This window comes from Silene latifolia, chromosome 3, assembly GCF_048544455.1.
Source record: "Silene latifolia isolate original U9 population chromosome 3, ASM4854445v1, whole genome shotgun sequence".
Taxonomy (NCBI): Eukaryota; Viridiplantae; Streptophyta; class Magnoliopsida; order Caryophyllales; family Caryophyllaceae; genus Silene; species Silene latifolia.
The window spans coordinates 149,076,144-149,101,918 of NC_133528.1; the positions used below are offsets into that span (position 1 = coordinate 149,076,144).

Consider the following 25,775-nt stretch of genomic DNA (forward strand, 5'->3'; position numbering starts at 1 on the left):
CTGAACATCTCAACCAAGTGGTGATATCTTTTCCTCTTTATACCAAATTTATACATGCGCAAATTGTGATGGAAAAACTGAGGCCGCACCGCAATCTCAGGAAGTTTAGTTTCAGGAACACTGAAGTTGAGAAAATAGCAACATGGGGAAGACTGAAGTGCACAAGATAACGGGACACCTTTTTCCCGAATCTTGTATATATCTGTCTCTATCGGTGCTTTCGACTGCAAGAATTACCAATGTTAAGTAAACTCAAGTTACGGAGTACTGCTTAGACATTCCTTAGGCAAATTACTTTCTCTGACTAAAAAATTCTCTCTCTAATTTCCCCAAAAAAACCCCAAATACAGACCCGCCTGCTCCACCGCCTCCTCTGACCACACACCGCCTTCCCCGTCTCCCCTACCCAATCGCCGGAGATGGGGTCTTTCCAAGGCCTATCTCCGGCGATTTATCGCATCTCAGTCCGTGTTCATCCCCTTACACAATGATCTGGCCTCTTGTCTCCTTGACGGCGTTCGGTGCTGCGCTGACCGTCCGATGGTCTTATCGGCTGCTTTCCTGGTTTGGTCTCGTGTCTTTTCCGGTCCTCCGATTCTCCGTCCTGTCATCGAAAGCCCTGCATGCAACCCTTGGGTGTCTCCCCCTTCCCTCCGCCCCTCCCTCCACCCTTGGTAGAAATCGTCCTTTTTATGTCGTCTTGGTGTAAAATGTTTTCCTGCAATCCATGAAAAGTTGAGTATTTTTTCTAATCATTAAAAAATACTCCGTTTTAAGTTGCTTTGATTGTTAAGGTAGCAGGTGTATTCTTTTATGAGTCTTTCTTTTGGAGGTTTGCTGGTGTTCCGGGTGTAATTCCAGAGCATGTATAGTTACCACCCGTGGCTTGTTGAATGATGTCTTGAGTTGGATTCTCCCTTGGTCTTAATCGTTCCTCTCGGCCTCTCCTGCAACAATGAACGAACTGAGGGCTTGGCTTTGTGCCAAGCGTACTCACTCCGACGCCCAAGTCAGTGAACTTAAATGTATAAGTTGTATGCTAATTGGCTAGGAATATATTGTAGAGAGATAAGGAAGATTATACCAGATGAATAGTGTATTTAGGTTAAGTTGTATATTTCTGGATTCGATCCTTTCCTCAATGAAGGTTGAGGAGTATTTATAGACTTCACCTTTTGTCACGTAGTGGCCAAGTGGCCAAGTGGCTAGCAAGTGGAAAGACTGATCTACCCCTCGGCCGAGGGACCTATGGCTGGCCGGCGGGCTCTGTTGACCCACCGCCGAGGGGTCTTGGATATGAGTACGCGGGTATGTGTTCCGGCTGGCAGGTTGTCATGCCGGGACCCAGGTTGGCAGGCCGATGGGCCGCATCGGCTAGGTCGTCTAAGTCGTTGACTTGCTGTGGATATCTTTGACCTTACTCAATATGTTGACTTGGTCAGCGGTGCAGAATATGCCCCATCAGCTGGGTAGTCTTGTGGAAAATTATCCTTGTTTTATTCCCTGTATGTTTTTACTTTTTGGTTAATCGGATCATTGAGACTCCCTTTAGGAAGTGTGAACCCTTTAAAAGTGTTGTAGTTTTTTGTGGTTTTATGTGAGTTCCATTGGACTGATCTAGTTGCATGTAGAGCCGATGGTCCTGGGGAGTTTTGGGTTTGGTGTCGGGTGTTGTCGTTGGTGTCGTTGTGTCAGCTATGTCTGATTAATCGGTCTTGGTTTTGGTGGGTCCGTTGTTTCCGTCATTCTTTGTGTCTGAGGTCATGGTGTAGGGTTTTCTTTCTTGAGATGTGTGTGGTATGGTGATGTCGGGTTTTCTTGGCTGTGTTGTTGGTTCGAGTCGGATGCGGTGGAATCCACCTCAAGCTGATGTCTAAGTCTTTTTTATCTTTTTTTCTGTTTTTCCAAATAATAAACTCCTTGTGGTTTGGGGTGTCATGTCCCCTTATCCACGGGTTAAGTAGGCCGTCTGGTACTTTGCATCGGGTTTGTGTTGAGCATAACTCTCCGCGGTTTTATAAGAGGGTTTTGGTAAGGGAAAAGTTCAAGTGGGTATCTAAGTTATTTCCCACCTTTTTACTCGTTTGTCTTGGTCACGAGATTCTGGTCAGCGGGAGAGGTGTTCCAAAGTGTAGGAGTTTGTTCTCCTCTGGAGACAGATTTTCATGGTCTGTTTTCCGCCTTTTCTTTCTACGTCCTTCGGGCGTAAGTGCACTTTGTTCTCCCTCGTTGGGTCAAGGGGTTCGTTGGTTTCTTGATGACGCTTATCACAGCCAAGGAGATGAATCTCCAAGACGCTTCTTTGTGTCTTGTTGTAGGTACTTCTTTAAAGCTGTTCTGTTTAAGACGAGTAAAGACGAGATTATGGGGGATCTTTGGTCTACTGAGGAAGTTTATCACAGCCAAGGAGATGAATTTCCGAGACTCTTCATTGGGTTTTGTTGTAGGTATTTCTCCGAAGCTTCATCAATCCAAACAAACAAAGATGGATGTCTTCCTTTGGCAACGTTGCTCGTCTATCGAAGAGTGTAAAGGATGTTTTTGAAGTGCAAGTCTGTGGCCTGACTGCCGTCGTACGCCACCAACACATTATTGCCAGCCGATGCATTTACCTTGTTGTTTTAGATTATGTTATTAGTAGTTACTTCGTGTTTTATGTTGTTGTTTATAGGTATGGTTTAGTGAGCCGTACCACCACAATGTAAAACACTTTCTTTACCGTTGCCAAAAAAAAATAAAAAAAAAATAAAAAAAAAATAAAAAAAAAAAAATAAAAAAAAAGTTACGGAGTACTAAATTGTCCCGACCTCGAAGAAATGAATTCCTCAAACATGGTTTATGTCTATCTTTTCATCTGTCTGCATATATGTATTCTGGTGTACTTGTGTGCCTAAAATTCTTATTATTCTGTTGTTTTTGTTGTGAGAAAAATCATGAATTACATTGTTATTGATCACAAATTCTCATATGTGACGGCACTATTCCATTACAAGCAAGCCGGTTTGGACGTCTGGTTATTGATTGAGCTACTTTTACAACGTCTCATCATAGTCATTATTTCGTAAAATGCAAATCAAACCCGAATTCTCTCGATGATCACAAAATCAATCACCTTAACTAAAACATGAAATTGATCAAGAGCCAGGCACAAACTCGGCCCCTTCTCTCAAACTCGGCCCCTTCTCTCTAAAAAACAAAACCCTAAATCCTCCCCCTTTGATGCCGCCGTTTTCCTCCTTCCTCCCACCGCCACCCATCAACCCCCTACCATGTCGCCGGGGATGGGGTCTCTCAAGACCTTTCTCCGGCGACTCGTCTCCTCTCTTTCGATTAACCCTCCTCCCCTTTCTTACCCACACCCGGTTCTGGATCGTGTGCTTGGATCTAGCGGTGTTGTGGGTTGGTAGGGAGGCGGTGGCTTTCGTTTTTTTCCCTGTGTTCCGCTTTGTTTCCTTTATGTTTTTGTTTAATTTCCGCTTTCGTTTTTGTTTCGTCTCTCTTTCTGAGGGCTCTGTCCCCGTCTATCGGTGGTGTCCTTCTCTCAGTTTGAGAGCTTTTGTTTTCTGGTTCGTTTGCAGTTTCCTAATAAGTCAGCAGAAGATCAGCGTTGTTATAGATCGTTATATGGTTTTACATATTTTGTCCAATTCATGGCTACAATCAATCACGTCAGAAGAAATGGATACTCGTCAAGGAAAATTCGGAGACCCTCTTATGGATGAAAGCCTTTTGCGGCGAATCGATGATAGAGACTCTGTTGCAGTGTTTCATTCTTTGAACAAGAATTTATTTCCTATGGTTGTAATCGATTTGTATCCGATTGAACTTGGCATATGTTGTAGATGTCGTATGACTTTTTATTAATGATAATGATCTTTTCTCAAAAAAAAAAACATGAAATTGATAAAAAAAAACGAGAGGAAAATCGAGAGACCTAGGATGATGAAAATCAAGGGACTCTGGGACTGAGTTGTTTGGGTTGGGTTTTAATTTTATGGACGGGCATACGAATGACCCGGCAAAACGGGTCAGATCCGAAAGACCCGGCCTGATAAGTCTGACTCGAACTTGCTTTACCTGAATATGACCGAAACCCGAATTGACCTGAACTAGACCCGACCTAACCCTAACTTTGATTGACTGAATGTTGACCCGACCAGAGATGACGAAGGCCCGAAAAGACCCTACCCATACGATCCAAAATGACTTGAAGTGCCTCGAAACGACAAATACCAAGTCATATTAATATTATACTCCTATATATCAAAATAAAGTTTTATTTGTTACAACCGTCCCTAATAAATAGTTAAATTTGCAAAGTAATATTTCTTAATCAAAATAGTATTAACCAAAGTGTTTTCGCCATTAACTCGAAAGCGATCTGATCCAAAATGACCCAACCCGAAATGACTCGACAACAAGTCATCCGAAATTAACACGAGACCCAAATGACCCTATCCGATCGAACCCGATACAAAATGTGTGACAGATACGAAATGACCCGACTCAGACTGTCCTGACTCCTTACCCATACCTAGACCTGGCAAAACCAACCCAACGATTCAATTGATCCGACCTGAAAAGGCTGACCTAAGACCCATAATTGATCTGAAGTACAACCACCGAATGTAATCCGAAATCCGAATTGACCTAACCCGAGCCTTGTTGACCCGACATTGAACCGATCTGAAATGACACGTTCCAAAATCACCCGAACCCGAAAATAGTCCAACAAATATAACTCTAATTGAACAAATTGACATGAAATGACTAATTTGAAAGCACACTACTTAGTATTATTTAAGTTAAAATTAAGAATCCACTTCCAAAACTAAACTAAAAAGAGTTATTAATACCACACGTAATGTTTTATCATTTAACCATTGACCCGAAAATAACGCAAACCTGAAATAACCCGACCCGCTTAACCCGATAATGACTGACCAACGTACCCGAAAAACACGTAAAACCAAACAATCGGACCTGACCCGATAATATGTCAAACAAGAATAGGCTCGACCCGACCCTGACCCCGACCCCGACTCCGACTCCTTTGACCCGTTTACCAGGTTTACCCATACCCGACCCGATTGATATTATCCAGCAAGATAGGAGAAGTCCATTTACTCACTTCCTCCAAAACAATCAACACCAATAGCATTCGTGAACACTTGTGATTATCAATCAATACTATATATATTCTAGAAATCAAGGGATTTCCATGTAATTAAAAAAATTCATACAAATTAATTATACTATATAGTTTTAAATCATAGCGTTGTGTGATGGACCTGAACAAGGAACTTCAATGTAAATATTATGTAGTTTTGGTTGTAATATAAATTTAGAGAATACCAGATGTTAATTATTTAACATATGCAAATATAATATAAGTATGTTATATTTTTGAAAACTATTAAAAGGTAAATAAACCTATCTAAATTTTTAAAAAAATAATATTGCATAATTCAGTAAATTTGTAATTTAATTAGTAACTAATAATGATTGCTCTTAAATAATATTCTAATCTAATATTTCAGATTTATTTAAATATATAATTTTAATACAACTAGATAATCAACGAATATAATAGTAACACCTATGTGAGTAGTAAAAGCAACCATAATAGCAACGGAAGTAGTGAAAGTCATACTACTATACTAGCAACAATGAGAGTGATAAAATTAACAATAATAAATGCGGGAGTAGTGAAAGAAATCAATAATGACGGCGGGAGAAAAGAAAGTAATATAAGTCACAACACATATAATGAAAGTAACTGTAGAAACAAGAGAGAGAGAGTATGAAAAACTAACAATTCGATTTTAGGACAATATTAATTTATTTAAATATATAAGTTTGACAAAACTAATGGGTTAACCGTAAAAACAGCAAGAGTAGTCAACACATATAATGAAAGTAACAGTAGAAACAACGGAGAAGAGTATGAAAAATTTAACAATTCGATTTTAGGAAAATATTAATTTATTTAAATATATGAGTTTGATAAAACTAACGGGTTAACCGTAAAATAGCAGGAGTAGTTAAAGAAACAACCGTATTCAAAGAAGTAGTGAACGTAATAATATTAATAGGGGATGTAGTGAAAGTAAGTGGTTAGGAATTCGATTTCGAACTATTGTTAATGAAAATGCCAAACTTTGGAGGGGTCAACCCATTAAATTGTCTTCACCCTGAAGGTGATTGCCCCACCTGTCGTCTGTCGGTAGGGGATACTTCTGATCAATACCAAAAAAATAATAATTGTTGATTAATTTTACATCTCATCACAATTTCAAGACATAAATTGAAACTGTATGTGTTACCCATATTTAGCGAATTATATTTCTTAAAAAATAAATTAAATGATAAATAAAGGTAGCCCGGACATAGCCGAACATCGAACCTAGTTTTATTCTACTCCCTCCCATTTACGATAATGTTCCTCTTTCCCGAAACTGATTATCCAAGTAATGTTCCCCTTCCTTTTTCGATAACTTTTATACTTATTTTATCCGGATTCGTTAATATCGACGACGTTTTAGTAAACGTCGACGACGTTTTTTAAAAAAAAGACGCTCACTACCCCTCATCTCTCACTACCCATTCTCCCTATTCTCTCTATTCTCTCTACTCAACACCACCAACACTCAACACCACCAACACTCAACACCACCACACTCCCACCACAACCACCGCCACCACACTGTTGCCACCACCACGCCGACATTGCCGCCTCCACCGCCACCACACTGCTGTCTCCCACGTTGCCAAGTAAGTGGCCGTTTTTTTTTTGTTTTTTTTTTGTTAAATTACTTTAGAAATTGAAACTAATTGAATTAAACTATGAAATTAAATAGTTTTATTTCCTTTATTGTTATTGTTGATTGATTAAATTGATTGGATTTTGTTTTAGAATTGAATTAGTTAGTATTAGGTTATGTGTTAGCTTTTTATTTAAATTAATTGAATTAGTGTAGAATTTGTTAGTTTTTCGATTAAAATTCATGTTAATTAGTTGTTATTATGTAAATTTTGGTATTGTTATATGTTGTTTGCGAAATATAGTTGATTGGGATTGATTTTTGAGTCGAAATTTGTTGTTGTTAATCGGATTGGGAGTGAATTTGATGCGTTTTGTGGCCTCAACCACGGCCAAACGTTGGAATTGAATGTTGGCCGTGGGAGCAACGTTGCTTTTCAACGTTCACTGTGGGCTGAACGTGGGAAATGGATGTTTGGCTGCGGTCAAACAATTAATTCTCACGTTTGACCGTGGTCAAACGTTGGAAATAATTGTTTGGCCGTGGTCAAACATCCATTTTCATTGTTTGGCCGCGGTTAAAAAAAAAAAATGTTTGCCCGCGGTAAAAAAAAAAAAAAAATGTTTACCCACCGTCAACTAAGGGATTTTTTTGTTCAACCGCGGTCAAAGAAGGGGTTTGTTTTGTTAGTCCGCGGTAAATTAATTTTTTTTTTTAAAAAAACCGTGTTTTATGCTATTATTTGCCGATTTTTGTTACTTTATATGATATTTAGTCGATTAACGTGTTTTCTAACAACTTCCAATTTCCTAATGCAGATGGCAGATCGAAATGAGAGAGGAAAGGCAATCATGAATGCTCCGCCTCCGCCTAACATACACGACCGTACCGCTGGGCGTTATGTTATGGGGTCGAAGCGTCGTTTGCGAGTTAAGCAGGCCCACAAGCAGCCACCCCCACTTCGAGAGACGTCTGGTATGGTTATGATGCCTACTCCCGGTCACGTCGTTAGCGAGTCGGAGGAGGCGAGGTCTCGGGAGGTTGCTGGTAGTTACCAGCATGATAGAGATGATGAGCCGTCGGATGACGGTTCTGGGGAGGAGGAGGAGGACGCTGGAGAGTATGTGGTCCAACCGAACCGCACCGCCGAGAGTGTTGAGTCTGAAGTTGGGCCGGGATAGTAGAGGACGTTATTCGAGTGTTAGAGAGTCCTCTAGCACCGATAGGTCGAGGAGGCCGAGTAGGGATAGTTCTTGGATCCTGAGAGAGCCCGTTCCTGGTGGTCCTAGGAACATTAGCACCCTACGGAGTTTTGGTGGTCACGTTGCGTTTAACAGTTGGTCGGACCCTAACCCGGAGAACATTTGAATTATAACGGTAACATTTGAATTACAACGGTAACATTTGAATTATAACGGTAACATTTTGAATTATAACGGTTATTTTGAATTGTAACGGTTATTTTGAATTATAACGGTTATTTTTGAATACTCATCTATATTAACATATTCATCTTCTTCCAGTTTTCAATCATCCTCATCTTCTTCTACTTTTGACTTATATTTTCTTCCTTATCTATCCACTAATGTCGACATCATCCACAATGGGGAGAAATCACCCAATTGAAGGCCTTAACTTTAAGAATCAACGTTGCAATCTTTGCCGCAAAAACGCTATCATCATGATTTCCGGGTCAATTAATAATCCAATGAAAGCGTACTTTAAGTGTTTAGTTTGCAATAATTTTGTGTCGTGGTTGACTGAAGATCATTTGACAATAACAAAAAGGTTGGAGATAGCATGTGAAGATGAAGGGGATGACGCATCAAGTGGAAAAGCCATGAAAGAGCAAGTGATATGTTTGAAAGAGGAAATTTCGAGTTTGTCAAAGATGATGAAGTTTTATTTCAAGTGTATCTTGTATTTGTTTGTGTTTCTTATGTTAGCCATTGTTATGAAGTAGTGAGTATTTGCAAAAATTTCCAAATTTGTATTACTTGTCATGAATTCCAGAAATTTCAGAAATTAGTAATTGTTATGATTTTCATTAATATATTACATTACACAAGTGAACTTAATAGTTTTTTCAATGCGAACAACTACTAATCGAGATAAGCTGTCGCACTATCGAGACCCGACTTCTACGACGTCTTTTCGGAGTTTCTAACATGAACGCTTGCCAAATCTCAATGTTATGTTGGTACAAAGTCTCTAGGTGAACGACACTGGGATCTCGGAAGGTCAACCAAGCGGGATCAAGTGGCGGCATAGGGAGACTCTCAAGGGGGCTGCTAGAATGCAACCGCATCCAATGGCTATGATGTAGGACAAACCACAAAATACCACACGGTAGTCGGCCTTCAACTCGGGTCTTCAATGGCATGATAGTTTTGCAACTTCCTTCCCAAACATTCTTCCCGTCTCGCAGTGTATGACCAATCACACATATCGTCCGATTGAACATCGTTGCAAAAACTAGCAAATCGTCGCTACACATCCAATGGTCCTGCCCACAACTAATCTGCTGAAAAAACTCAACTCGTCGAATTGCTAAATCTAACCACGACATACCGCTGAGTGATGATAGAAAACCTCCATATAACTCTGCGTAGATAGAGTCGGTCCTCATCTCCCTCGAACACCATTCCCGCATAACTATATAATCTGTCTCTCGGCCTCGCTGGGCGTGTGATATTACCCGGAATCCACAATGGCCATCATCTCCAACATCCACCCAACCATCGAAGTGGCCCCACAAAACCTCAGGTATACCCCACCGTTTGACCCATGTTGATATAAAGCCAATGGTAAAGTTCATTCCCAAAGGAGCACCGGAGTTCCGATTCGAAATCACCATTTCTTTGTTGAACCTCGCATTTGTTGAACAGTGAGTACTTGGTGTCCCGAACTCCTTCCTTTCGCATGCTCAAAACCCGACTTGTTTCTAGTGGTTGAACCTCTTGGACGACCTTTCGGGTGCTCATTAATAGGGGGTGGCAAAATCTCTTGGTCCTCCGGGTCTTTGGAAATCACGCAACAAGTCTATGGCCGCCCTTAGTTTAACCGGGTCACTTTGCCTCATATCATTCGCTAATTCATCCCATAAATCACCGTCATTTTTCGGCATTTGTTGAGGAATATCATACACCAATGTCTTCCAAAAGACATGAATATCCTCGAGATGGACCCTCCTACCTTTTCCGTGCAAAGATACCAAATTGCATGCACAAGGTAATCCATGAGTCGTTCGCATCACGTGTCGGCATCGATCATTCAATCCGATACCCAAACCAAGGCCTCTAGTAAGTTCTTTCTCCATTAACTCTATGGCCTTAGTAGACACGTTTCCTTGCAATAAGGAGAAAGTACGAGATGTTCTCCTAGGTTTACTCATTTCATCTTCGAGTTCTTTCTTAATCTTCGAGTGTTGACTTTCAAGCATGCCGTGGATACGGGACCACATGGAGTCAAGTGTGAGATGTTTTGACTTCAACCAAGCCTTCAATAGAGAATGTGCTGACTCAACACGGGAAGTTGCCGTGTTACCAAAATGTAAGACCTCGTTTGTATAGCATAAAACGAACTTCTCTGCGTGTTGGCCCCAAGTTGTCCGTACATAATCCACCATTTTTGGCCACTTACGTTGGAAACACTGCCACGCACGCTGAAACGATTCCTCGGTAACTGAATTGATCACCCTAAACCAACCATCTTCATCATTTGAGATGACAAATTTCCTCATACTTTCAGTTTGGTATGTTGTCAAGGCTTTTGCATTGACGGCTTTGTTCACATGCCATCTACACAACAAATGCTCGGCCTGGGAAATACTTGCTCAAGAGAGCGATCAAACCCAATTCCCGGTCGGTGACAAATACGGCGAGGGGACGCAACTCCGGTGGCATCTAAAATCGCAGCTAACTTTCTCAATGACCACTTGTAATTCTCGTCAGACTCGGTAGGAATCATCGCACATGCAATTAAGAAGGACGATCCCGTGGGTGTCACACCAACCATCTCAATGAGTGGATTTTGGTAAATGTTGGTTTTATAAGTCGAATCCATGAGGACCACATAAGGATAAGCCCGGAACAACTTAATCGCTTCAGGATGAGCCATGAAAATGTGAGTCAACTCTTTTGACTCCTCGGAAGAAATCTCGTAGAAGTGGACGTATTTTGCCGCCACCGCTAGAGCCAACATTTCTTTGAGCGGTGTTTCTTCCACCCATTTCTTCTTTCTTAATTTTCCTTGTTTCATTATACAGCTGGGTGCTTGACGGTTGAGGTTTATCGGGGGATCTCAAATGAAGACCATTTTTAATATCCCTCGGTTGAACCCCGGCCAATGTTTGTTGCCTAACATATGCCTTCTCTTCCGCGTCCAATCCCGCAAAGTGCCGATCCCCGTCCTTATAAACGGCTACGTTGTGGTTGTGTAGTCCACCACCCTCGGAGGTTACAATGTTCCACACCACCGTCTCTTTATCATTTTTAGACACGAAATTTTGAACGGCACGAATACGAAACTTGCATGAACACTTCTGCGACCTCCTTGGCTTTTCAAGATCGTCCGTTTCTTTTGGTTTACCATGTCTTTTACATCGAAAATAACTTGCCAACAATCCGTTCTTTTTCCTATTTTTAGCTCCATTATTTGCTTTAACCAAAGCAAACCCATTCTCGAATGCGATTTTCTGAGCCCAATTGAAAGCTTCGTCACGCGTTTCGAAATCTATAGTAGTCTCGAACAACGGGTTGTAATCAATTGGATTATCGCCAAAATCCTCCCACGATTCCTGTTACAAGCAATAACGACTATAGTAAGACAATAAAAAGGAATCATATACTACATAAATTGCGTAAAACGAAAGAAAAACATGTAAAAACGACTTATTCATGCCTAAAACACGAGACCCAACAAACGACCGCGGCCAAACATTACTTTCTATCGATCAACCGCGGACGAACAACGAAAACCAACTTTAATCCACGGCTAAACAATGAAAATTAACATTTGACCACGGCCAAACAATGAAAATCAACATTTGACCACGGCCAAACAATGAAATTCAACGTTTGACCACGGCCAAACATTGAATTCCAACGTTTGACCACGGCCAAACATTGGAATCCAACGTTGGACCATGGCCAAACGTGGAATTCCATTGTTTGGTCCGTGGCCAAACGTTGGTTTCCATTGTTTGGGCCGTGGTCTGAACGTTGGTTTCCAACTTTGGCCATGGTTCATCTTTCGGGGACATTTTTCAGATTACGCAACAAATTCAAACATTCCCTACTACTAAGTTAATACGTCAATTAATTCAACTATCGAATAGAATGAACGATGCGCAAAAAAAAATTGAAAAATTAAGCAAATGATTAAGTTGTTTACGTACCGTTGAATCGAGATTAGACATATTGTTAATTGTTGTTGTTGTTGTTTGTTTTGAATTTAGTTGAGTTTGAGAGAATTTTCTTTAGAGAGATAAAGTCATAAGGGCAGTCATCGTCTTTTTTATGAAAAACGTCGTCGATATTTACTAAAACGTCGTCGATATAAATCAGCCCCCTATTTTATTCATCCCTCTCTCCTATCACCAAAACCCCACAAAACTTTTTTACTCTTATTTTATTACTTTCCTTAATGTTTTGGCATTACAATTCTTTATTTAACTCATAATTGTTCACCTCTCTCTCCTATCACAAAACCCCACCCAACTCTTTCCTCATTTTTTTTATAATTTTCCTAAAGTATTATGCCCACATACTATGGAAACATTATAGTGAAGGAGAGAGAGTATTAAGTAAGCGAATACAACCATCAACAAGCTCACGCATACGATACGTGGAACAAATAGACACTCAATGACAAGAAATCAAAATGATTATCACCAATTCCTTCAAAAAAAAAAATGATTATCACCGATCCTTTCCATTTCTTCTGTAATACACTCTTATTTTAATATATTTTCATTTTTCATTCACAAAATAATTACAATCATCAAATCGTCCCAAAATTTAATCCGGACCGTTCAAAAATAATGGAGGTCTATTTCTTGTCTACAGCAATCTCTGACTTCAAATTAGCTGTATTAAAAAGTAGCGTAATTTAATCAGCGAAAGATTAACAACGAAGCTAATTCAAATCAAGCCCTAATTCTCTCGATGATGAAGAACCAAATTAAACTACGGAGGGATGCGGCGAGGCCTGCAACCCCCGAAACGAGACGTCTTGAATCTTGATCAATCAACAGTAAGGCGTTTAATTCTGATTATCAGTGATTAAAACATCACTCATTTTCAATTTTGATTTTTGTTGATTAAAATATCACTTCACATATAGTGGCGGAACTAAGGGGGTTAGCGGGGCGGTCTCCTCCCCTCAATTAAACATTTGAAATGTTTAGTTAAAATTTCCGATTTTTTTTAGTTTACCTTATTTCATTACGAGTATTAACTTGACGATAAAATTACCGTCTCTTATTTTAAAATCCTGATTATGTATACAGGATTAATTCATGGAGAATGGTTCCTGAAGAGGCCTGAAATCTGCACTCCGTCGCCCAAGTACTCAACTTTGAATCAGGTTTTTTTTTTTTTTTTTAATTAAAAAGCATTTACTGATTTGCGATTATAGACTGTTTTTGTTTGATCATTTTGGTCGTATTGATGGATTCATGCCTAAACGTGTGTTGGATGATGATTCATGTTAGGCGACCCCAAAATCATGTTAGGGTTTATTGATGGATTCATGCCTAAACGTATGTTTATGTAGTCGAGATAAGCTTTGGAATTTGATGTTATATATTTGTTGTTTTTGTTTCCGGCTTAAGACTTGGTTGTGTTTGGATTGAGTGATTTGGAGGAAAAAGAGGAGGGAGAGTAGGGGATTTAAAATCCCTTATTTGGATAGCAAATGAGGGTAAAGGGAAATGGAGGGGGAGAGATTTGGAGGAATCTATTTTCCCTCCTCCAAGCCTAATCAAAATCTTTCCACAATAGGTAAGATTTGGAGGGAAATTGTATCCAAACAACCACACTCTATTACCCCTCCCCTTCCCTCCTCTCTCTTTCCCTTCCCTCCTTCCCTCTTCTCTCCCTTTCCCTTTATTTTTGTTATTCAAACACACCCTAGAGAGATTGTGAAGTAGACTGAATATATACGTGTTTTCACATTTTGAGAGACTGGTGAAGTAGATTATGAAGATTATGATGAAGTATTTTTGGTACAATGTATATAAGGTATATTTTCACTTGCAGTTGCTACACCGTAGTTCAGGTAGGTCCGCCCCTAATTAGACTAGTGCTAACGATATATCAGCAGGGGTAAATTTATGTAAAGCACTAATATTTGTGAAGAATATACTAGGCAATTTTCTCCTTGTTAGACTATACTGGTATTAAAAAAAAGGGATGTTGAATGAATCAAATGTCTTCAGTAATTTGCAATCTTGCATTATTTGAAAGTTTTGAACAAATCTAATGTCATACTCCGGATTTGAAAAAGAAATGTTGAATCAATCTCAATGTCATCATTCTACCAAATCACAAACCATTTACCACCAAGTCAAGTTTTATAAAAATTCTAAAGAAAGGAAGATATTTTTGTATAACATCATACTCTATAATTTACAATGCTCAAGTTGTTCATGTAAGTCCATCCAATTCTCAAATGTTGGAGGGACTCATTCAATAGTGAAAGCGTACACGTTATTGATGACACAACATATTACGGAGTATTAGTCAATGACCTCATCAGAATAGGACATTTCTCTTGAATCTTTCTTTTACACTATATTATACTACTCCGTATACAGAGTATGTGCATATAGTCTTCTCCACGTTTTCATTTTCACTATTTATAAGCTCAACAGTGCTGTGATTTTAATCGCACCTTGTTCAACTCTCACAAACATTGCATTTTATTGAATCCATTCATGAATTGTGAGAGTAGAGGTTGTTGATCAGCTATTACTCACTCAAACATCCTCCATAGCAAACTTCTTGTACAAATTAACGTTTGTTTTACACAAAAATCTCAAAAAAATATAACACCGTCTCTGAAAACCAAAATGGCAGGCATCGTAATCGCACTCGGTGTAACCAATACACTCCTCACGGCACTCAACAACCCACTCCTAAAAGAGGCCTTCTTAAGTTTTTCCTATGGCAATAGACTTAAAAAACTCAAGGGAACTGTTACGACTGTCAAGCATCTGCTTCTTGATGCGGCCAGCAAAAGTGAGCTCTCCCATACTACTCTTGACTATGTCGATAAACTCAAGGATGCTGTTTACGATGCTGACGATTTGTTTGACGAGTTAGTCACTCAGGCTCAACGCAAGCAGCACTTCGGCGGCGATGATAACATCTTTGAAAAGGTACGTCAGTTACTCCCGTCTGTAAAAACGTCTCTACGGGTTAAGAAGTTAAGATTAAGGTTAAAAGATATAGCTGATGATTATGCTAATTTTGGGCTTAGTATCACTACCGAACCTCATAGAAGGCTTAGGGTGGAAACCTTCTCAACTGTATATGCACCTGATGTTGTTGGGAGAGATGCTGATGCTAACAAAATTATAAGCATGTTGCTAGATTCAGAAATTTGTGTTTATTTTCTTGCTATAGTTGGAATTGGGGGTGTCGGAAAAACCACCCTTGCTAAACTTGTTTTTGGTGATAAGAGGATTACAGACGAATTTCCCACTAGATTGTGGGTTTGTGTGTCTGATCAAGATGGAGAAACGCTTGATGTGAAACAAATTCTCTTAAAAATATTAGAGTCACTTGAATGTCCGTTTAATAATAGTTCATCCGTTGATAGTCTCCAGCGTGAATATCAACGTAATTTACAAGGGAAAAAATTCTTACTTGTTTTAGATGATATATGGAGCGAGAAAATTATAGAATTGGATAATCTGAAAAAACTCTTGAAGATTGATGGAAGTAAAAGTAGGATTATAGCAACTACGCGATCAAAGGAAACAGCGAGAATCATGGGGAATACTCATGAGTTGGAAGGCCTTTCTGACGAGCATTCACAATCTTTGTTCGAGATGGTGGCGTTTCAAGATGGAGAGAAACCACCTGATTTAGTTGAGATTGGGGAGAAGATAGTTAAGAAATCATCTAATGTTCCCCTCGCTATAATGGTGATAGGTAGCCTTCTATACGCTCAGCCCATAGATAAATGGCAGACATTTCTAACGAATGGGTTCAATAGATTCTCCAAGGGCATGGATGAAATCATGTCTATATTGAAAATTAGTTATGATAATCTTGACCCCTCTTTAAAAAGTTGTTTTGCTTATTGTGCAATATTCCCCAAGGATTTTTTTATAAGCAAGGAATTGATAATAAACCTGTGGGATGCACAAGGATATATTGTACCGTTTCATAAAGATCAAAGTATTGACAATGCAGGTGAAGAACACTTTTCCGTATTGTTACAAAGATGCTTCTTTCAAGATGTAAAGAAGAATGAGTGGGGTGATGTAGAGTCATTTAAAATACATGACCTTATGCACGATCTAGCTCAAAGAGTATCAGGGAACGATATTTGGGTGATAAATTCTAGTATGCCCCATCCTGAATATAAAGTTCGCCATATATTTTCCATCAATTCCATATCCAAAGCAACAGATGCAATAGATCGTAGTATTGTCTTTAACAAGAGTAAGATCCGTACATATCTAATGTTTCTTACTATCTCCATTGGTAAACTTTTATATGAAATGCCTGCATTTTTGTTGCCGAACCCAAATAGGCAAGATGGAGTTAGCGATGAATTACTTACATTTGAAATACCCAAGAATTGGGGGTACTTAAGGGCATTGGTCTTGCAGAACCCAAATATTAGAATTCCTGATACAATTGGCAACTTATTGCATTTAAGATATCTCAATCTTTCTCACAGTAGAATGAAAAATCTCCCAGATTCCATTGTAAAGTTGTATAATTTGAAGACACTAGACATAACTTATTGTGAGTATTTGAATGGGTGGCCAAAAGAATTTAGCAAATTGGTGAATCTCACACATTTGTACTGGGAATTGTGTTACGAGTTGAAGTGCATGCCAGTTGGTATGAGTAAGTTGAGTCACTTACGTAGGCTGACTGAGTTTGTGGTTGAGGATGAGAGCGCAAGTGGGATGCAACGCGTTGGGCAACTTAAAGATCTTAGAGCCCTTGCGATGAATCTCAAGGGTCGCATTCACATCATTTTTATTGAAAATTTTAAGAGTGCAGATGGATACGACTGGGAAGGGAGTTGTTTGGAGGACGCCCAACATCTCAATGAAGTGATAATAAATTTTCATTGTCCCCCTCCTAGTTTGGATCACGTCGCCCCGCTACAAAATAAGGAAAAGGGAGAAAAGGAGGAAGTTGTGATCGAAAAAATGAAGCCGAACCCCAATCTCAAGAGTTTTATACTGAGATACTATTCCGGGGAAAAAATAGCAAGATGGGGAAGAGCACGAGATAACTGGGGTAGCTTTCTCCCCAATCTTGTGGTTATCGTAGTCGAATACTGCGAACGATTGCAAGAACTGCCAGTGCTCAGTAAATTGCGACATCTAAAATCTCTCCATCTCACAGCGTTGAAGAATCTGGAGTACATGGAAGAAGAGGTGACAGATAGCATTGGCTTGGAATTATCTGGCTCGAGATCATTGGACGCCACATTCTTCCCTTCCCTTAAATCTCTTCATTTAGATACCCTAGAAAACTTGAAAGGATGGTGGAGATCAGGTGATAGCAACAAGAGCCATCGCCAACCCGCCTTTCCTATCCTCTCTCATCTAGTTATTTACAGTTGCCCTCGCCTAGTCTCATTTCCACCCTGTCTAAGCCTCCCAAAGCTAAAGCTGGGAGGCAACTGTAGAAGAATGAGGATAAGAACAGCAAAAGTAGAATTATGAGGCATCATCTTCCTAAAGCTCAGTTTGTTTCTAATGTTTCATCTTTTCCCATTATGTATTGTGGTTTGTGGTGTGCCTGTAATTATTTTGTTGTAAATATACTTGTCAGAAAACCTTGAATAACATTGTTGTTGCCCTCTTTGTACAGCAACTCTCATTATTTCATAAAATGTGTACAGCAACTCTCATTATTTCCCAGAGTTGAAGGAGAAAGGTGGGAGAAATATTGGAAAAGTTAAAATCTGGCAAAAAAGATAGAGAGAGCGGGTAGTATGAGGGTTGGTTTAGAAGGATGACTTAATTAAGGAATAAAGCAACCGGCTAAAGAGGTAACAAGTCCTTTGGTTTATTTGTAGAAGATAGATTATAAAGGTGGGTTTATTACGAGAATAATGAAAGATGGGATTACTATGGGAAGGAAGGTAAAAGGTGGGATTATTGGTGTCAATTATTCCTAATACATATTCATCAAACTATACTATCATATTTCATAATAATGTCATATTGTGAATATCGCACTATAAAGCACATATTCATTAAACAACATTGTAATATTCGCTAAACTCAAAGTGAATATGATATGTCTATCGTGAATGTAAGTAACACTACAGAACAGTTAAATTGAATTAGCACTAAAAAAAAATACTAATTCCTCCATTCAACTCTACTCTACCTATTTCTATTTTCTACACTATTCACAAATGCACATTCAATCTCGAATTTCTCTCAATACATAAGTGAAAATATATTCATGTGAGATCTTGTTTGATTCGTCTTTACGAGTACATTAAAAATATCCAACTTTTATAATTTTTGCAAATACGTAGCTAACGATATTTACCGCGTAAAATACGCGTTGGCGAACGTGAAAAAGCGAAGTGGTAGAGTGGAGTTGAATGGAGGAAGTAACACTTAAATTGAATAGGATAGTGGTAACGGCTCCAAAGTAAAAGTTAATTTTTTGTTTTTGTAAGGAGAAAATATGGAGTATCCTACACATAGGTGTTACATAGGTGTAGGATATAAGAATTGGATAAAAAAGAGTACAACTACAAAATTAACAATAAGTTTTTCTTAAAAATGGATAAATATACCTTCATCTTAAATACTCCCTCTTATTCATTATTTTCTTCCTTATTTCCTAAAACGGATTATTCAGGTTTTCTTCCCCTTTCTTATTTTGAAAACTTTTAATCTTATTTTATTTATTCCTCTCTTTTATCACCAAACCCCAGCCAACTCTTTTACTCATATTTACTTTCCTTAATGTTTTGGCCCCACAATTTTTTTATGTAACTACTAAGGGTGTTTGGTACGGAAAAGGGAAAGAGAATGAAATTAAGAAAGAGAATGAAGGGATAAGGAAAGGGACTACCCCAAATATGCTCAAGTGTTTGGTATGAATACAAAGGGAAATGGAATCATAATCAACCACCACCATCAAAACTTAAACCCGACACCCACCACCCAGACCACAACCACCGCCTCCCATCACCATCAGTCACAACGACAGCAGCCCCTCCCGTCCCCTAGTCGGCACCGACCGCCCACGAAATTCTCTCAATCATCGAAAACTCATCAAGACCAACAACCACCCTTTATGCTTAGCTACCAATCACCACCACCATCAACGGCAAAGACCACCTTCGACTATCACCTTAAGCAGCCGCGGTAGTGCTACCATTGTCGGAGATTCCCCTGCCCCATCACCGTACTCAACCATGCCCCTATTTTAAACACCTACTCCACCATCACAAACACCACACGAAGCCTCGAAAAACACTCCCCCACAATCGAAGTTCACTCCCTCGCCTCTAAAAACCCTTGATCGGGGCAGGGGAGTAGACTTCGGTGGTGGAGGATAGTTTTCCAAGGTTTTGGATGGGGGTTTCGATTGACAGTGAGGGATTTTGGGGGTATGAGTGTCGTGGGTGCAAGTGGGCTGGAGGTGTCTCTGGCGTGTCAGCTTTCGCAGGGTGGTAGTAGCTTGCGGTGGTGGCAGCGGAGGGCTTGGTGGTTGTAGTAGCTTGCAGTGGTGGCAGGCGCTGGATTTAGAGACTGTGTAAAATCCGACGACGGGGTGGTTGTGGTGGTGGTGGTGGTGGTGGTTGTGGTGGTGGTGGTGGTGATGATGTCGTGTTGGACTACTAGTATTAGAAAAAGGAATCTTGAATAAATCAAATGTCTTCAGTAATTTGCAATATTGCATTATTTGAAGTTTTGAACAAATCTAATGTCAATAATATGTCATACTCCGTATTTGAAAAAGAAATGTTGAATCAATCTCAATGTCATAATTCTACCAAATCAAAAACCATTTACCAAGTCTAGTTTTATGAAAAATTCTATAGAAAGGAATATATTTTTGTATAACATCATACTTACTAAAACATTAATCTGATTACAGAGTTTGGAAATATTGACAGTGTCAATTGGTCTAGACCTTAATAGTTTTAAGGCATACGGTGTTTTAAATTGCGTTTAAGATACGTCCATACTATATGGTTCGGAATTTTGAACGGAGTTTTTAACACTACATGGGGTCTAGCGTCTTTGGTGTCAAAATTATGTGGACTGAAACACGATAAAGAGTTTGATTTATAGCATTCAGAAATATCATTCCACACTTTAAAGAGTTTTGCCAATTAGATTACGTTCCCATGACGTCTACAATCACACTATCATTATACTACCATTTACGGCATTCAAGTTGGTGAATGCTCTCTTAAATGTTCTTATCTGAATATAATTTACAATGCTCAAGTTGTTTAAGTATAGTCATCATGTATAGATCAAATGGCATAATAAATTCGTCTATAATGAAGTTGTTCATGTAATGTCCATCCCAGAATCCGTGGAATTCATCTCAAATTTTGGGAGGGACTCCTTCAAGTGTGATATTGTATTAGTCAATGACCACCTGAGAAGGACATTTTCTCTGAATCTTTCTTTTACACTATACTATAATGTCCATGTGGTATAGTGGTGCTGAAACTTGTTATGTCTGACATCGTCCAATTACTAATAGTCTTCTCCACGATTATCATCTTCACTATTAATACCCTTAACAATGCTCTAATTCTACATCGCAACTTGCTACACCTCACGATCATTACCTTTCATGAATTGTGAGGTCAGAGGTTTCTGATCAGCTATTACTCACAAACATTCTCCATACCAGGCTCGAAAATAACGTTTTTTACATAAAAATCACAAAAAAATTATCATCATTTCTGGAAACCAAATGGGACTTATTGGAGGCCTCACAACAGCGCTAAGTGCTGTAAATACACTCCTCACGACACTCAACGATCCACTCCTCAAAGAGACCTTCTTTACTTTTGTCTCCAGTGATAGACTAGAAAAACTCAAGGGAAGTGTTACAACTGTCAAGAGCCTGCTTCTTGACGCGGCTAACAAAGATGAGCTCTCTGAAACTGTTCGCGACTATATAAACAAACTCAAGGATGTTGTTTATGATGCTGATGATTTGTTTGATGAGTTAGTCACTCGGGCAGAGCGCAAGGACTTTGACGATGATAACATCTTCGAAAAGGTATGTCAGTTATTTTTGTCTATAGAAACATCTGTAAAGGTTAGAGAATTAAGATTAAAGTTGGATGATATAGCTGATGACCATGCTAAATTTGGGCTTGGTATCAGCACTACACCTCATAGAAGGGTAAGGCCAATTGAAACCTGTTCTCATGTATCCGCATCTGATGTTGTTGGGAGAAACGATGATGCTAACAAAGTTATAGGCATGTTGCTAGATTCAGGCATATGTGCTTACTTTCTTGCTATAGTAGGAATTGGGGGTATGGGCAAAACCACCCTTGCGAAACTTGTTTTTCGTGATGAGAAGATTACTGCCGAGTTTCCCATTAGATTGTGGGTTTGTGTGTCTGATCAAGATGGAGCAACTCTTGATGTGAAACAAATTCTCCTAAAAATACTAGAATCGCTTGAATGTCGGTTCGATAGTAGTTCATCGGTTGATATTCTCCATCGTGAATATCAACGTAACTTACAAGGGAAAAAATTCTTAATTGTTTTAGATGATATATGGAGCGAGAAAATTGTAGAACTGGATAACTTGAAAAAACGGTTGAAGATTGATGGAAGTAAAGGTAGGATTATAGCAACTACGCGATCAAAGGAAACGGCGAGAATCATAGGGAATGGTACTCATGAGTTGAAGGGCCTTTCTGACGAGCATTCACGAGTTTTGTTTGAGATGAAAGCATTTGGAGATAATGGAGAGAAACCAGCTGAATTAGTTGAGATTGGGGAGAAGATAGTTAAGAAATCATCTAATGTTCCCCTCTCTATAATGGTGATAGGTACCCTTTTATATGGCCAGCCCGTAGATAAATGGCACACTTTTCTTATGAGTGGGTTCAATAGATTCTCTAAGGGCATGGACGAAATAATGTCTACATTGAAGATTAGTTATGATAATCTCGACCCCTCTTTGAGAAGTTGTTTTGCTTATTGTGCTATATTTCCCAAGGATTTTGTTATAAGGAAGGAGCTGATAATAAACCTCTGGGATGCACAAGGATACATTGTACCATTTGATGAAGGTCAAAGTATTGAAAATGCTGGTGAAGAACACTTTTCTGTATTGCTACAAAGATGTTTCTTTCAAGACGTCAACAAGAACGAGGATGGTGGAGTAGTCTCATTTAAAATACATGACCTTATGCACGATCTTGCTCAAAGGGTTTCGGGAAAGGAGATCTGTATGATAAATTCTAGCATACCCGATTTAAAATGTAGCGTTCGCCATATACTATTCGATGGGCTAAATATTGATGATATTAAACTTAAGAGTAAGATCCGTTCATATCTAATTTTTCACGATTACCAGCAGGTTCGACTTGGAGATAAATTGCCTACATATGAAATGTCCAAGGATTGGAGTTGCTTACGGGCATTGGCCTTACAATGGGAAAATGTTAGGCTGCCTGATACAATTGGTAACTGGTTACATTTAAGATATCTCAATCTTGCTTACTCTAATTTGAAGAAGCTCCCGGATTCCATTGTAAAGTTATATAATTTGCAGACACTTGACCTAACTTTTTGCAAATTCTTGGAGGAATGGCCAAAAGATTTTGGCAAATTGGTGAATCTCACACACTTGTACACATTTTATTGCTTAGAGTTGAGTTGCATGCCAGTCGGTCTAAGTAGTTTGAGTCGCATAAGTATATTGACTGAGTTTATAGTTGAGGATGAAACTGCTAGCGGGATGCAACGCGTTGCTCAACTTACTGATCTCAAAGCCCTTGTGGTGAACCTCAAAGGTAGGCTATCTATCCGGTTCGGGAAAGAATTCATTTGTGCAGAGGGATATGACTGGGGCGAGAGTTTTTTCGAGCATGCTGAACATCTCAACGAAGTGGCTATACGTTTTCCTCTTGGTACCGAATTAATACATTCGCAAATTGTGATGGAAAAACTGAAGCCGCATCGCAATCTCAGGAAATTTATTTTCATTAACAATAAAGTTAAGAAAATAGCAACATGGGGAAGGGCACAAGATAATTGGGCCACCTTTTTCCCGAATCTTGTAGTTATCTACCTCCGTCATTGCTTTCAAGTGCAAGAATTACCAATGTTAAGTAAATTGCCGCATCTCAAATCTCTCTCTCTCTTACATTTCATGTATTTAGAGTACATGGAAGAAGAGGTGACAAGTAGTACTGGTTCGGGCTCATTTGACAATACATTCTTCCCCTCCCTTGAATATCTTCGTATTTATCACCTTACAAACTTGAGAAGCTGGTGGAGACCCGGCAACTGCAACGAGAGCCATTGCCAACCCGCTTTTCCTAAACTTTCTAACCTGTACCTCGAGTATTGCCGTCACTTGCAATCATTTCCACGTTGTCTAAGCAGCCCGAAAGTTGAATTGAAAAATATCAATGATATATCTGTAACAACCGCGAACGGAGTGCATACATCAACTTATTAGATCTCCAAAAGCTCAAGTTATGGAGTACTAAATTGTTCAGACCTCGAAGAAATGAAGTCCTCAAACATGGTTTGTGTCTATCTTTTCATCTGTCTGCATATATGTATTGTGGTGTTTTTGTACTTTTGTGCCTAAAATTGAACTTTTTGGCAAATTGGTGTTTATTAGCAAAATATTTAGGGAAATGGGGTTGGTTTGAAAATATTTAGACTTATGGTGTCCACGTCATCAGTTTTTATTTTTTTTCCAATTTTTAGGCAAAGCCGCTAAGTTTCTTAGCGGCTTACTATTTTTTTTTTTTTTTTTTTTTTAAATTTTTTTTTTTTTTTTTTTTTAAAAAAAAAAAAAAAAAAAAAAAGTGAATAGTAAAGCCGCTAAGAATCTTAGCGGCTTTACTATTCATTTTTTTTTTCAAAAACCGTCACCTTCTAACACGATGACATATTTTATTTTAAAAATGAATAACCACCAAAGCCGCTAAGAAAGTTAGCGGCTTCCTTATTTATCTATTTTTCATAAGCTTATGACATTTATTATCAAAAAAATGACAAAGAGACAAAGCCGCTAAGAAACTTAGCGGCTTTGCCTAAAAATTGAAAAAAAAATGAAACTGATGACGTGGACACCATAAGTCTAAATATTTTCAAACCAACCCCATTTCCCTAATTATTTTGCTAATAAACACCAATTTGCCAAAAAATTCCCTAAAATTATTACGTCTTAGATTTCATGCCTTCTGAATATTTATCTTGATCGAGATTGTTGCTTTGAAAGCATTTTAATTATATCTAATATACACCAATATTTTGGTCAATCCGTATGAGAACTCTTACTCTCCAAAAAAACATCATGGTACTATTGATTGCTCTTTTGGGTAGACCATTTTGCATAATGTTTGGCGTACGATACCCAGGATCGTTATCGGCGCAGATTTCTTACACACGTGATTGATTGAGATCAAAATTGTAATGACATTATATTCAACATCTTGTAAAATAGACATTGAGTAAATATTAGAGAAATGTTTTTTTGCTTAAATTAGTTAAATATATAGTAACAATATAATGACAAGAGTAAATTATCAATTACACCCACGCTTAATCCACTTTTTTACACTTACTCCTACGTCAATTTTTTTATTTTTTTTACACCCAAATTATTAGCCTATTTTTTTCACCCAAATTATTAGTCGAGGTTATAATTTGCAACCAAACTCGGTTTCAGGTGTTATAGAATAAGAAAAAAAAAAAGGAACAGTAGGTCTCCCTTGCGACAGGTCGGATATTACGACGGGTAATATGTGAGTGGAAATGGGTAGAGGGGACAAGGTGGGTACCCACCCCATGTGCTTTGTCTCTCACCCTTATGGGTTTTTTTCTCACCCTTATGGGTTTTTTGTGAGATGATATGGTATCCGTCGCAAGTTTGCGACGGATACCCTCCGTCATAAGGGAGATTTTGTGAAAAAGGAAAATGTAGAGAGACAATAGAAGGAGAAATTCAATCGCAGTCCTATTATTCATATCAATAAGGGGCATATATAGTACTCCCTCCGTACCAGACCAAAGGTAACACTTACTATAAACGGACGTACCACACCAAAGGTAACATTCCTTATTTGGCCCACAACATTACCAAGTTATCCTTATACCCATTTGATATTTACAAAAAATGCCATTACATACCCCACCTACCAACCCACAATTAAACCCACAATTACATACCCCACCTATTTTTTCCCTCTTTACCCTTACTTTTTCCACTTTTTCTTAAATACTCCATTTTTCCCTACGTTACCTTTGGTGTGGTACGGAGGGAGTACATCTCAAGAGGGAAACCTAATTACATAAGTATTAAAATGGACCACAAAGCCCAATGGACATTCACATAAGACATTTCATAACACTCTCCATCGGTTGTACATTACTGAAGAACATGTCTCGTTAAAAACCTTCCAAGAAAAACTCGGTGGAAAAAATGCGAGAAAAAGAATTACGCATCTGAGGTAGTACCCCAGACCTTGTAGTTTTGAGCATATACACATTTTTTCTGAGGGTTCGGATTTATTTCGGGACAATTTGACGGTTAATTGTTGTAAAGACAC

General features: G+C 38.8%; 2 protein-coding genes across 5 annotated transcripts; both read left to right on the plus strand.

Annotated features, from left to right (window-relative positions):
- The first annotated feature begins 12,680 nt into the window (after nucleotides 1–12,680).
- On the plus strand, nucleotides 12,681–17,858 carry LOC141648424 (putative disease resistance protein RGA3). Of its 4 annotated transcripts, XM_074457085.1 has the most exons (4): nucleotides 12,681–13,019; nucleotides 13,276–13,352; nucleotides 14,846–15,147; nucleotides 15,647–17,858. In XM_074457085.1, exon 4 carries the CDS (start codon nucleotides 15,763–15,765, stop codon nucleotides 17,686–17,688), a length of 1,926 nt encoding a protein of 641 aa, XP_074313186.1. In that variant the 5' UTR covers nucleotides 12,681–13,019; nucleotides 13,276–13,352; nucleotides 14,846–15,147; nucleotides 15,647–15,762; the 3' UTR covers nucleotides 17,689–17,858. The 4 variants fall into 4 exon arrangements, with proteins under 4 accessions (XP_074313186.1, XP_074313183.1, XP_074313185.1 ...); XM_074457082.1 differs by having other exon boundaries at nucleotides 14,846–17,858; XM_074457084.1 differs by lacking the exon at nucleotides 12,681–13,019 and having other exon boundaries at nucleotides 13,025–13,352; nucleotides 14,846–15,007; nucleotides 15,092–17,858.
- Nucleotides 17,859–19,125: 1,267 nt separating this feature from the next.
- LOC141648421 (disease resistance protein RGA2-like) lies at nucleotides 19,126–23,963 on the plus strand. Its single transcript, XM_074457077.1, has one exon. The coding sequence runs from the start codon at nucleotides 20,933–20,935 to the stop codon at nucleotides 23,669–23,671; it is 2,739 nt and encodes a 912-aa protein (XP_074313178.1). The 5' UTR covers nucleotides 19,126–20,932; the 3' UTR covers nucleotides 23,672–23,963.
- The last annotated feature ends 1,812 nt before the right edge of the window (nucleotides 23,964–25,775 follow it).